This window comes from Equus caballus, chromosome 30 (assembly GCF_041296265.1).
Source record: "Equus caballus isolate H_3958 breed thoroughbred chromosome 30, TB-T2T, whole genome shotgun sequence".
Taxonomy (NCBI): domain Eukaryota; kingdom Metazoa; phylum Chordata; class Mammalia; order Perissodactyla; family Equidae; genus Equus; species Equus caballus.
In genome coordinates this window covers 24,820,462-24,833,666 of record NC_091713.1, presented here as the reverse complement: position 1 = coordinate 24,833,666, position 13,205 = coordinate 24,820,462, and the positions used below count along the sequence as shown (strand labels likewise).

At 37.8% G+C, this 13,205-nt stretch overlaps 1 protein-coding gene across 1 annotated transcript in view; it reads right to left on the bottom strand.

Annotated features, from left to right (window-relative positions):
- Window positions 1-13,205, bottom strand: part of USH2A (usherin) — a 747,192-nt gene that overhangs the window by 94,318 nt on the left and 639,669 nt on the right. Inside the window, exons 60-61 of the mRNA XM_001915645.4 lie at window positions 12,961-13,123; window positions 1,689-2,043 (exon numbers count right to left, since the gene is read on the bottom strand). Coding sequence (XP_001915680.3) covers window positions 1,689-2,043; window positions 12,961-13,123 — 518 coding nt within the window. The remainder of the gene's footprint in view (window positions 1-1,688; window positions 2,044-12,960; window positions 13,124-13,205) is intronic.

Below are 13,205 nucleotides of genomic sequence, written 5' to 3'. Positions count from 1 at the left end.
AAAAGATCAGATATTTAATCATTGCAATATTGGCGCCTTCAATAAAATACACTTAAGGTATCTCATTCAGAAAACTCATATCAAATGTTTTTCAGTATTTTTACTTCATTCTTTGGTATGCTACTTTCAGAGCGAAAGTTTAGAACATGAATTCCAAGGATATGGTAAGAAGTAATATATTTCCCCATGGATCACATATCAACTAAAAAAGGTGGTCTATACCTAACAATGCTGCTTGAATGCTTATAATGCAGGATCTGGAACATGTAATATGAAAGACCCTGATATGTAAAGATAACTAAATGTCAAACAAAAAACGAAGTATCAATTCTGAAAGAAAGATTTCTTTAATATTATCCCTTCATTCACATGATGCTTAGGTTTTAGATATATGAGAAAGTTAAACATAAGGAAAGTGAGAAAACATAGCACTTTCAACTATTCATTTACAAAGATTGTTCTGGAATTTCATTAAAATATATTTGCCCGCTATTATTTAGATATTTTGATAAATGTTATATACTAAAGATAATATTCGTGTAAATTGGGCTGTCTAAATTATTGGAAGTATAGAAACATGGCTTGGTCTTTGAAAATAATGTTCTATGCTTATTATTCATTTTTTCTTATTTATGAGGGGTTTTCATATTTAGTAAGGTCTTGGCACATTTTGAAAACCACACGTATTTAACTCCTAACACCACAAAGTTTCATTTTCTCCATGAAGCCTCTTCAGTCTGAGGGCTTTCTGCTGACCTCTCAGAGCATTTTTTGCCTAACGTATTTGGTATATGATATTATTCTCTCTTGTATTGTGCTTTACAGCTAGTAGGGGCTGGAGTTTTGGGTCTGAATCCTGAGATGTTGGATATTATTGGCTGTGATTCATTATTTCTCTTATTTTTTTCTTATGTTCAATTCATCTCTGTGATATTTTAAAAGAGAAGCTCCCTGACATGAGGACCATCCCTGTATCTCCCATTGAACATGAGGCTATGCCAGGTACAAAGAAAGCTCTTAAGAGATTCCAGGTGGACTAAATTAAGTTGTGTTGTGGGCTGGAGGGGCCAATCCAGAAAAATCACCACTAAATTACAGTGCCTGTGATCTCTATATGTATGCATCCTCATAGACAGATCTAGAAATTGAATTTTCTTCTTCCTTAAAAAACCAATTATATCACATATTTATATTTATCTAGAGATATCTCTAGCTCTATCTATCTACTGTGGGTGATGTCGTTTCACCCATATGAGTCCTATATATGTGTAGATACATTGATATAAATATCAATATAAATATTGATATGTCTAGATAGATATAGATTTACATATGTGATATAATTGGCTCTTTGAGAAAGAAGAAAATTAGGTTTCTGGCTATTTTTATCTGAGCTTCATCCCCATGAGGTGTAGAGGGACACGTTTAATATTCCCATTTAATGGATTTGGCAATCAGTCAAAGAGAGATTCACTTACGTGCTTGAGGTAATACAAATTAACTGTGGTTTCCAATATCCCTTATCCTCAGTATCCCTTATCCTCGTCACTACATCGTTCTTTTCACATGTGAAAGATTTTCAGCTATTTAACACCTCAGCGAAGAAAAATGACAAATTGGATAAGAAAATGAATTTCAACATATTAACCAGATAATCTAAGCATCTATTCTTTTTCCCAAGATCTTACCATCACTGTGAAAGCGTGCACAGTAGAGATGTTAAACGTTGGGTCATCTGGTCTTTCTTGGTAGACCACACGGTACTGGGAGATAATGCCATTGGGAGATCCCGGCTTCGTCCAATTCAGCAGAACTGAATGAGGACCAGTGGCTTGAGCCGAAGGGGCTGGCAAATCTTGAGGTGGGGCTTGCAGAGTCCGTGCTGAGGACCACAGACTCTCCACGGAGCCCCTGGAGTTATGGGCTCTGACCCGATATTCGTAGAGTGTGAATGGCTTCAGAGTATCTGCAGCATCAGTAAATTCAAGGGCTCCTTCTGACCACACAAACAAAAGGGACTCGTCTTCAGTGCTAGCAGGACGTCTGAAAGGAAACCAAGAAAGCGATCAATGACAGCTGCAAACGTCAACACTTCAAAAAACAGGTTGGTAGGTACAGTGGGAAATTGCTTTTTAGATTTTATCAACTCAACTTTTCAACTGTCTCTTCCTGGTGTCATGATGAGGAAAGACCAGATGGAAGAGGACACCAGAGACTGTACTCAATGTCATTTAAAAAATGTAATTGATGCATTTATATACATGTAGTTGATATATATATGCATATATTTGGTTTATATGCATCTTTGCCTAATCATAAAGAATGCATGTATTTTATAAAAAACATACAAAATACAGAAGAACTAAAAATGTTAGAAAGTGAAACATCACTCTCAATCACATTTTGTTGTATCACCTTCCAGACTTTTTCCTAAAAAAAAATTACACATGCAATGCATGGAAACACACGTGAAAAATTTTAAAAAATTAATATTAAAAATTTAAAAACACAGAAGCATATATGTAAGTACTATTAATACTTTTGTTGGTATTTTCTGGATCTTTGCCTACATGTTTATGTATATGTGTGTGTGCGCGCATGTGCACATCAAGTTATATTGGGGTTTTATTTTTTTGCACAACTGGAACCACACCCTGTGCAACTATTAGAGGCTGATAGTATTGGGAATTCTTACTCTTCTGATGTAGGCGGATTGCAGTAAGGGTCTCAATTTATTTAAATCTCCCAGTAGCCACGTCTTTTGCTAATATGCTTCCAAACTCACTCTGAGCTTGGCTGTATGACTCTCTTTGGCCGATGGGACAGTAACAGAGATGATGAATGTAGACTTGAAAGCGTTTGCACATTGAAGCCGACCCTCTTGCTGCTCTTGGAGCCATGAGATTTCCACTTGAAAAAGCCCAGGCTAGCATACTGAAGGGCGAGGATGATGAAGAGAAACCCACAGTCTTATCTTCAGTTACCTAGCACGATGCTATTTGGCATTTGTTTCCAGGATGTTCTAAAAATGTTTTAAATTCACTTCCCTGCTTGTCACTTATTTTCTTTTCATTTGATTTTTCTCCTCTTCCATTAAACCATAACCCTTCAAAATAAGGACCATCCTTTTTTGTATTCATCAACAAACCTTTAATTGAGCACTCGTTATACACCAGGCCTTGTACCAGGAGCAGAGATGAAGAACACACTCCTTTCCTAAAGGAGCTCGTGGCTCAGTGGAGAAGATAAAGCTAAACACAAATTAATGAAAACAACATGAGAAGTCATAGAATAGGAGTTTGCTTTATAGATCTTTAAAGGGCAAAAGTCAAATTCCTTTTAGATAGCTTCTCCAAAACTTAGGAAAAAGCAGAGTATGCTCGAAAACTTCTTTCAACTGCCTGCGAAGCGGATTGTTGCACCCCATCTTTAGATTTTATTGATGTCGAAACTTGAGCCCACGCATACTCTTTTGGTACTCAATAAGGAGAGCATTAAACACCTGAGTAAGAGAAATGGAATTGTCAGTTGTCGGGATGGCCCCAAATATCTGATGTTTCATTTGGAAGAGTTATTTGCTCATCTGAATGTAAAGTCATGATGCAGACTTGATCAGAAGAGGGAATTCCTGAGGAATTGTGGGGTTAGTCTACTTCTGTATTCCCGGCATCTGGGCCCAGTAAGTTCAATCATTTCTTTTGAATGAATGGCCAAAAGGCATATAATTGCACGGCTTTTCTGCATCTTTGCCTCATCTCTATCAACTCTCCTTTCTTAGTAGGGTAGTATTCTAGGTTGCGGAAGAATGTACCCAAGAGATGACCCTTTCCTCCTTTACCTTACTCTCTACTTGAGACAAGATTCATGAACAAATCAGTATTTTCCAGTCCATGAGGAGTATTGAATTAACATACCCTTCAGATGCTGGTATATTCGCATGCTGCCATGTCAGATTACCCATCAAAACGGAAAAGGTTATTAAGACAAAGTAAATGACGGTACCTTTCCCAAAAAGGCAGGATATTTAAAATCTTGGGCTTTGGGGATTTGATCATCCTCCAGTTGATAAATCACTACGACCTAAGTATGAGCAATGACAAGCTTCCCGCTGGAGGCTGTGGAAGCTTCAGAGATAATTCTCGGTGACCTGCAATTACGGTTCGGCAACCCACCTCATTATTCCTCACTACCGTGCGTCGGCCCGATTCCACACTCAGTGTAGGTTTACAGGGTTTGGCCTTTGTACTTGCTGCAGATATAAGGTACCAGGTGTGGCATTGGGAGGGATCCATTCTAATGAGGACCACAGGGCTCACAGCCAAGGACTTCTCTCAGTGAGTTTTTTAAAAGGTCTTTGCTAGGAACACATACAGAAACAAACATGGGAGCTTCTGTGGGGAAATAAAATTTTCTTTTTTGCCTGGCTTCAACCTTTCTATGATGATTCAATTAATTTTTATTAAACCCTCATGAATTCCCACAATGAGGTGTAGCCAAGCCTGCCATAAAATGGACAGTCTTAAAAAAATTGCCTGCAAGCGTGAATTTTAAAAATCTATACTATGTAAGAGATTAAGTATTATATGTTAAGTATTATATTAGACTCAAGTTTATCCGCCAAAACAACTAAAGGATGCAGCCTGATTAAGTATTTCTTAGCAGCACTGAATACTTAATAAAGTAATATGATGGTGAGGTAAATGTTCCTTCTGTGGGGTTAAAAACAGAATATCTTTATGTCTGAATAAACTTTGAACAGAAGAGGCTGCGTAGACCACAATTACTCCTAACTTATTTAAGACTTAGGCTTCAATTGTTCATCTAACTGGAAACTTTTCCTCCTGAAGAGTCTGTGCTTAGGGAAATCTCATTTTCAGTTCTTTCTGAATAGCCAAATGGTTATTCTATGCTTAAGCTCATTTGGGAGATAATTCAAAATGCGCTTTCCAACCAGAATTAATTCACTTGCTTAACACTAAGAAGAAAACAAACATAAGTATTAAAACTAGGAACAATATATTTTAAAAGGCATTCATACTTATGTTGTCTTAGCATCATATAACCTTTTAAAGAACCCCCCTCCCTCCTCAGTCCCAGCCAGGAATTCTCAGTGCTCATCTTCAAAAGCAATGAAAATGAATTCCTTTAACTCAATGCATTTTCCATAGCAATTTAAAATTCTGAAACTACCCCTTTACCTCATGAAGAATATTAAGAATACTCAAAATTTAAATAAATAGCCAGAAGCAGCTGTAGCCAGAGGAGATAGGTTGAGACCCCAACCCTGCCACTTAATTAAATGACCTTGGGCAACTTCTCCTGTGTTCCCTTGTTTCCATTTCACTTTGTAAACTGGAGTTAATAACCTTACAGTGTGTAATGTCCCAGGGTTTTTGTAAGAATTAAATCAACTAATGCACATGACAATCACTGGGAAAAATGTGATGCACGATACAAATGAAGTGATCATCAAAATGATGTCCAAAGCTGTATTTAGGAAGACGAATCTAGAAGTTAGGTAAAGGCTGCCGTGAACCAGGAGTGACAGCAGAGAGTCACACAGTGAAGAGGTCATCTCAAGAGTCCACTTGAGAATAAATGTCACTCCTGAATGAGGCTGATAGTAGAGGAAGTGGAAGCACAGGTGATTGACTAAGTGCCCTGTGGAGGTTGCGTCTTCCAGCTTTGTGGAGTGAGCAGATGCTTTCGTGTTAGGCAAGAGACATCGAAGGCCTTCCAAAAACTTTGAGTTAATCCCATTTAAAACTCTTCAGTGACTTGCTGTGTAACAGGCCTGTGTGTACCCCTTTAGACTGACTTCTGAGATTTCTACTCCCGTTTTGTATTCCAGTCATAATCAAACGCTTGCTTGTGGTTCCCACATAGTCCATGAGATTTCATGCCTCCATGGCTTTGATATTTATGAATCCTCACCTCATCCTTTTTCCTTTACTCCTCCTTTCTGTAAGCTAACCCCAGTTCATCTTTTAAAACTCTATGCCCAAGTCACTTTCTCCAGAAAGTCTTTCCCTTGCTTCTGTCTCAGAGTTATCATGTCCTATTACGTGGGGTCCTTTCTTTATTGATTCACTTGTCACACTGTATTGTAACATATTTCCATTTTTGTATCTCTCATACTATACTACAAGCTCCCTGAAGGTAAAGACTCTATCCTATTCATCTATATATTCTCAGCACTTAGCGAAGCATGGCACACTCTATTAAACAATATGTATTTTTTGAAGCAATAACTGAATGACTGACTGGTTGACAGGAGGACTCCAAGATTCTCTAAAACCTGGTTAACTAATAACTGTGCCCATTATTGAGCTGTTATCTCTCAGCTAGAAACCTACCCTTCTACATTTGGCGTTACGATAGCGGAGTGGGTACTCTGCAATCCACATTTCTGCTTTACCAGCTGACTCTATGTTGGGATCTCCCAATAGGGGGCACCAGAGGGAGATCAGAAAGTTGAAAGCAAAAAGGAACTGGCTCCTTTCTATTTGCTTCCTGCTGGCTGACTGATTATGTGAGCATCTCTCCAGCAAGGATTCTTCACCTTGAAAGCAGATCCTTCCCCCTGAGGCGCAAATGATTCGAGTGTGAGAATTTTCCAACACTCAGAAATCCAGCTTCATCTCATGCCTCCTCCCCCAGACACCTGTACCCTCTGGCAGGTACCGGCTCATCAGATGTCTGGGTGCCAGAATCCTTCTAAGTTCCTAAGTTTAATAATCCTAGATGCTTCCCTTGGTCCCCTTGGTCCTAAGGGTAGCAGCTGTTTCCTATAGTTGCCACTTCTATGGTATCTTAGACTTCTCTTTTTATCCTTTCAGTTACCTAGTTAACAAATTTACAACCAGTTAATAGTTATTTACATTAAATTCTTTCTATTAAAATAACTGGTATGTTTTCTCTTTCCTGAGCAGCCCTTGATGGCTACAGAAAGTGCCGATGATCACAGAGAGGGAAACAGGAAAATCATACAGAGGGTGATGAGGGATTTGCATCTGGACCTACTGAATTTATTATTTTGTCTTTATCACACCATATTACATATTGATTGTACAAAGTAATTAGAAAATACAGATGAGCAAAAACACAAGCGTTTAAAAGAATTATCCATAACCCATCTCTGGGAGATAAGCACTGTTAACTTTTTTTTGGTGTTTAACATTCCAGACATTTTTCATGCTCATAGAAGTGTACATAATATTCTATATGTTTAAAGAAAAACAGAATCGTGCTAGGCATACTGTTGTGTATTCTGATTCTTTTATTATCGTGAACCTTTTCCTTTGTCCTTAAATAGACATCTAGAACTGCCAGATGTGTCTTCCTAAAGCATGGCTATTATGGATGGTACATCTAAGATAACTTCCTATTTTTATCATACTTTATGTTTAACACAGTACTTTCATAGGAAATTATTTCATTTAATTTTTATAAAATTCTAGGAGGTTAATTATTCTCTATGTTTATTAACATAATTTCACATAAAAATGGAAGCTGAAGAAACATAGTGACTTGCCCAAGATCACATAATTAGTAAGTGGCAGACCCGGAACCTGGAAGCCATGTCTTTTGACTACAGATACCATGCTCTGTGCACTGTGTCACATTGCGTCTCTGTTTTACCCCGTATCTGCAATGGCCCACATTGCTTCCAGAAAAAAAAAAACCTAACCTCCTCAGCTATTATTTAAATAGACTTAGGTATTTAAAGTCTTCCAAAATCTACCATCAAGTGGATCTTTCATATTCCTGCTACAAATAAGAAAGGCTCCAGCCAAGCCTGACCACTACTTGAGCCCTATATCTTCAGTGTTGGGAATTATGCTTATTCTATAATTTTCTTCACCTGAGATGTCTTTGCATCAGGCTCTGCTGGTTAAAATTCTATCTACCACAATGAAATAGAATACAAAGTCCTGAAATGGATCAGATGGCACATGGGAATTTTGTATAGGTGGCATTTCAAAAGAGTGAAGTATAAAACAATGTTGGAAAATTAGACAGCTTTTTCCCAAAATGAATGCTTAGATTTCTTGTCTCATTTATTATAACAAAATCAAGTCTGTATTTAGATATAAGGAAATAAAAGTGATGAAAGAAATAATTGATACTTTTTTTTTTTTTTGAGGAAGATTAGTCCTGAGCTAACTACTGCCAATCCTCCTCTTTTTGCTGATAAAGACTGGCCATGAGCTCACATTCATGCCCATCCTCCTCTACTTTATACGTGGGATGCCTACCACAGCATGGCTTTTGCCAAGTGGTGCCATGTCCGCACCCACGATCCGAACTGGTGAACCCCTGGGCTGCTGAGAATCAGAACGTGTGAACTGAACCACTGAGCCACCGGGCCGGCCCCTGATACATTATTTTTAATATGATCACTAAAGGGACAATTTCCTTCATATACAAAGAGCATAGACAAACTAAGAAGAAACAATCCAAAATAAAACAGTCTATGGATATATAATATTTTATATATGCACTCACATATATAACAAATAAATATTTGAAGTAGGTGAACAAGCTCACCTATAATGACCAAAATTTTAATTAAAACAATAATATGCCATTTAAAATACTGAACTGACAAAGATTTGTAAGACTGATAAGACCCAGTATTGATTAGAGTTTTCAGAATCAGAAGTTCTAATATGCCATTTTTGGAAGACAACTTAGCAGTCTCTAAAAATTTGAAATGCACAAAACTTTGACCCCGCACTTCTAGTACTAAGAATAATCCTCCATATGCTTATCTTAAGGATTTTTTTTTTTTTTTGGAGAATTGCTGTTGTAATGAAAACTTGGAAATCACTTATTTTGCCATCAGTAGGAGACCAGTTAAATAATATATGATACATATCCATATAATAAAATATTGTTGAGCCATTAAAAGAAATGAGGTGTGTGTGTGTGAGTGCTCAAAGAAAATTGCATAACAGTATGAACAATATGATTCATTTTATGTAAGGGAAACTATAAAAATAAAACATCAAAGTTATATACTAAAATTAATAGTAGTCACTTCTATTGATGGGAATTATATATGCCATGGGTAAGTCATAAAGAAGGGGTAAAGAACTTTGGTAAGATTTTGTACTGATAAAACTTTATTCCAACAAATATATTTCTAATTTAAATCGTAATTAAATTTTTATTTTGTAAGGCCAAGTCCAATGGGATCAACTTCATGAATTCTTCCATGAATATTTCATACAGAAAGAATTCCTCTCTCCTGTAAATTTTTTTGTAAATATTGGTATTCCTCACATCATATAGCTCTTTTTGTTGGTTTGCTTAGTTTGACTTATATCTCCTACTATAGTAAAGATCATTGGTAATAGGGCTCAGATCTCACAGTAGATATGAACATATGCGTCTGTGTGTGTCTCTCTCTATCATATATCTTTGCAAATCCGTATCCATATCTATCTTTTCACACAACACAAATTGATTGCAGAAAAATTCCTTCACTTTTGAGTCAACGCCTCCTCTTCTTAGCTTACTCAATCAGCTGAATTATCCACTCTAGAAAATTATTATTTTCAGTTCCCTGTTTGGAATACTCTTTCATATCATCCATCCGTCCAAACTATCTCAGATCTTACCAAAACCTTACTGAATACTGAATTTGTTTCCATTTTTACAGTGTTTAGAGGGTGTTTGTGTATATTTTTGCCTTTTAGTGCACACTGATCAAATCTTTTTATTTATTTAAAGAGACAGCTCATGAGAGTAAAACTCCATGCAATTTTGTCTCTATTACAATAGAAGATCTTAATGATAGCTCATTTTATTACATGTTTTGTAAAGTTCTAAGAAAACAGGTTTGGTGGATTTTGTGGATGAAAGTTGGATTTTGTAGATGGATTTTGCCATTTACAAGGTTACAGATATAAGATAAAGGGGGCATACTGAAGAATCTTGATACAAACCCAAGTCACTGTGAGGAGAAGGAAACGCCCAAGATGGTCTGTCTATACCCATCAATAAACAGATTGCAAAACACTAACATAAGGGCTGTCCTTATTGTAAGAAATCTTCTTTTTTGTAACTCATGTCATCAACAAAATAGCCTAAATAAAGTATCAAGTTAACAGGTAAACTAAACAGAAGCAATCACATTAATAGCCTTGTGCTTATTAGGTTCTTTCCTCATTTTGTTTTTTAAAGTTATAAACATTTTATCGGTTTCTTGGGACAGACACTTAACAGGATGCTATCTAGAGGCTATATTTAAACAATAGAAGGGAATTACTGAGGGGAAATGATTTGGGGGGTTGGAGAGAGCAGAGTAACAAGCATTTTCAAAATGAAATTGACAAATTGGCTCCCTACAATTTAATGAAAATATCTGCATAGGCCAAACCCCATCTTTGGTTTGAGCTCAATGTATTTCCTTTGGTGGCAACAGAAGTAGAAATTACACGCCATAACCTCTCCAGAAACAACGCAGGCTTGTGGTTGTAACTATATAAGGGGCTCCACAGAGTCCCAGAATGAAAAAGAACTATGTGTCTACATTCTATTTCTGTCCTTACAAATTTCTGATTTTTTTTCAGCTATCTAAGAAAAATTTGATATTGTTGTTGTCGAAGCACATTTAAACTTCAACTGAAATAACTGCCAGGTGATTCATGCCTATGGAGGTGAATATAACGATTGTATCTGGAGCCCCAGCGCGCCATTTTCATTTCACTTTAAATAAAAAACAAAATGTATCTATGTCAGTCAGTGCCCTTCTGCTGTGCTCAGAGGTATCAAACAGGCTACAATTATGATTGTGAAGTGATTGTGTCACATTGCAGGAAGGTTTATTGCTTTTGAGTCTGCTAGGCAGTAACACATTCTGTTTCATATTACTCTTTATATCATTGTTTGGCTGTGGCTAGAATAATCAAATGCCATCAAATGCTGTCAAATTCAATTTACAGTATTTTTCATTGAAGCGGGCTTTCTGCATTGTATTTCCTGTTTTCCCTCTCAATAGCTGCCATGGAATAGTCACTGTAATCATGAGCTTTATTTACAAAACCAACAGAGTGAAGCCACGTCTCGGGCTATAGCAGATACTTTATTTCCCTTTATTCAGAATAGGAATTTGATGTGCTTTTCTCATACAATTAGCATTAAGTAGATGAAAGAAAACTATTCCGAGAGGATGGGCATTTTAGAGCCTGCACTAATGTGCTTAGCGTAAAATGTAAATTCACGTTAGCCATTTTTACATGTTCATGTATATTTGAATCAGAAATATTATTCTTCAAATTAATGTTTGCTGAGAAGAAATGTGGCTTGCTCATTTCCGGCACTGTCATTTACATAAACAGCAATGCAATAATACTTCCTCCTTTCGTAGTTTTCCTACATACCCTTAGCTCATCACTGAAGAGTGATCTGAATCAAAGGGTTTCAATATCTGAAGTTGTAAAACGAGCCTAAACTAAGTTTCCCCATTGTGTCCAGGGCGTAGGACCAAACAAGGGAAGGGAACGAGGCTGCTGGAGAGAGTAACAAAGGATGCTGAAGTGGGGATGAGGATGTGAGAAGAATGTGTTGTGCTTTGTAGGCCTGGTGTAAACACATGGCTTTTGGAATGGGGTTTTCAATCTGCAAATCTGCTATGTCTGCCAGTGTCTGCCTTAGATAGGGTTTTTCCTGTCTTAGAGCTATGGTCTGAATCACTGGGCCCCTACCTGCAAATTCCTACGTTGAAATCCTAACCCCCAAGGTGATGAGATTAGGAGGGGGGGCGTTTGGCAGGTGATTAGGTCATGAGAGTGGATTCTTCATGAATGGGATTAGTGCTCCGATGGAAGCGACCCCACAGAGCTCCCTTGCCACATCCACCACGTGAAGATGCGATGACACAGTGAGAAGACAGCTGTCCGTGAACCAGGAATTAAGTCCTCAACAGACCCAGAATCTGCCAGCACCTTAAAGCCTCCAGAACTGTGAGAAATAATTCTTTGTTGTTTATAAGCCATGCAGCCTATGGTATTTTTGTTACAGCAGCCCGAATGGACTAAGACAGATAGCAAGTTCTCAGTTGACGGGGTCTCTGCCCCTTGACTCGCTTTTGGGTTTTGGTTTTCCTTTCTCTTTCCCTCCTCTCCCTCTTTCTCCCTTGTCCTCGGTCTCAGTCTTACTTTCTCTCTGTCTGTCTCTCTCCTTCTCTTTTTCCCTCCCTCTCTATCTCTCTCTCCTTCTGCCCCTCCCTCTCCTCCTCCTCTTTATTATTCATTATTTATTTAAAGAAAACTTTAACTTAAAGCTATATCCACGTCGCTCAGGTGAAGGCTGAATCAGGGAGCACAGTACCCTTCAAACCAAAATGCCCACGCTCTCTCTCTCTCTGTCTCCTCACTCTCTCTCTTCTCTCCCTGTCCCTTCTCTCGTTTCTTGATTTTAGGTGGATACACAAAACATTCTGCACATCGGGTTGAAAAGAGGCTCCACCTACACCCTCTAGCCAGCTGAGTGGAAACTCATTAAAACAAAAGGGGAGCTGCTGCTATGAGCCACTCTTTCTGCATGTGAAAAGCACCACCTTCTGAGGATGAGAAAATGTCTCTCAAACCTCCACATAACAGGTGATGGGAAATAAATTCTCCTCCCAGATGTGGTTCCTCCTCTGGAATGTCTGTTCCAGTCAGCCTCTAGAGGGCTGTTCTTCCACTTCATCCAACACAGGGCTTACGTGCGCTATGAGGTCTCGTCTTTCAAACAGGTCCAAACAAAAATGTTACATGGTAGTTGTGGCTTTTTTTCTTGGATAACAGGTAAAAGTTTCCAGGACCAATTTTAGTCCCTAGTAGGTGCTTCAAAAATCATGAATTCCCATTTATTCTCTTATGGAAATAGAAAATGTATTTGTCTCTACAATTTTGGAGTAGTACCCACTCTTAAATAATTAAAAATAATAGTAATAGGCAACGTTACCTGTGAATAAAGTAGTTGGTGATGACTCCATTTGGCTTTTTAGGTGGCATCCACCGAACTCCTATGCAGGCTGACCCCAGTGCCTTAACAACAGGGGGACTCAGATCCATTGGGGCTGCTTCATGTGTTTTGCCAAACATCCTATTGCTAACTCCACAACTTCCTTGAAAAAAAAATCGAGACCTTCAGTAATTTATCAAGCAGGAAAAAGAGAGTTACATATGCATACACAAGGGTAAGGATAT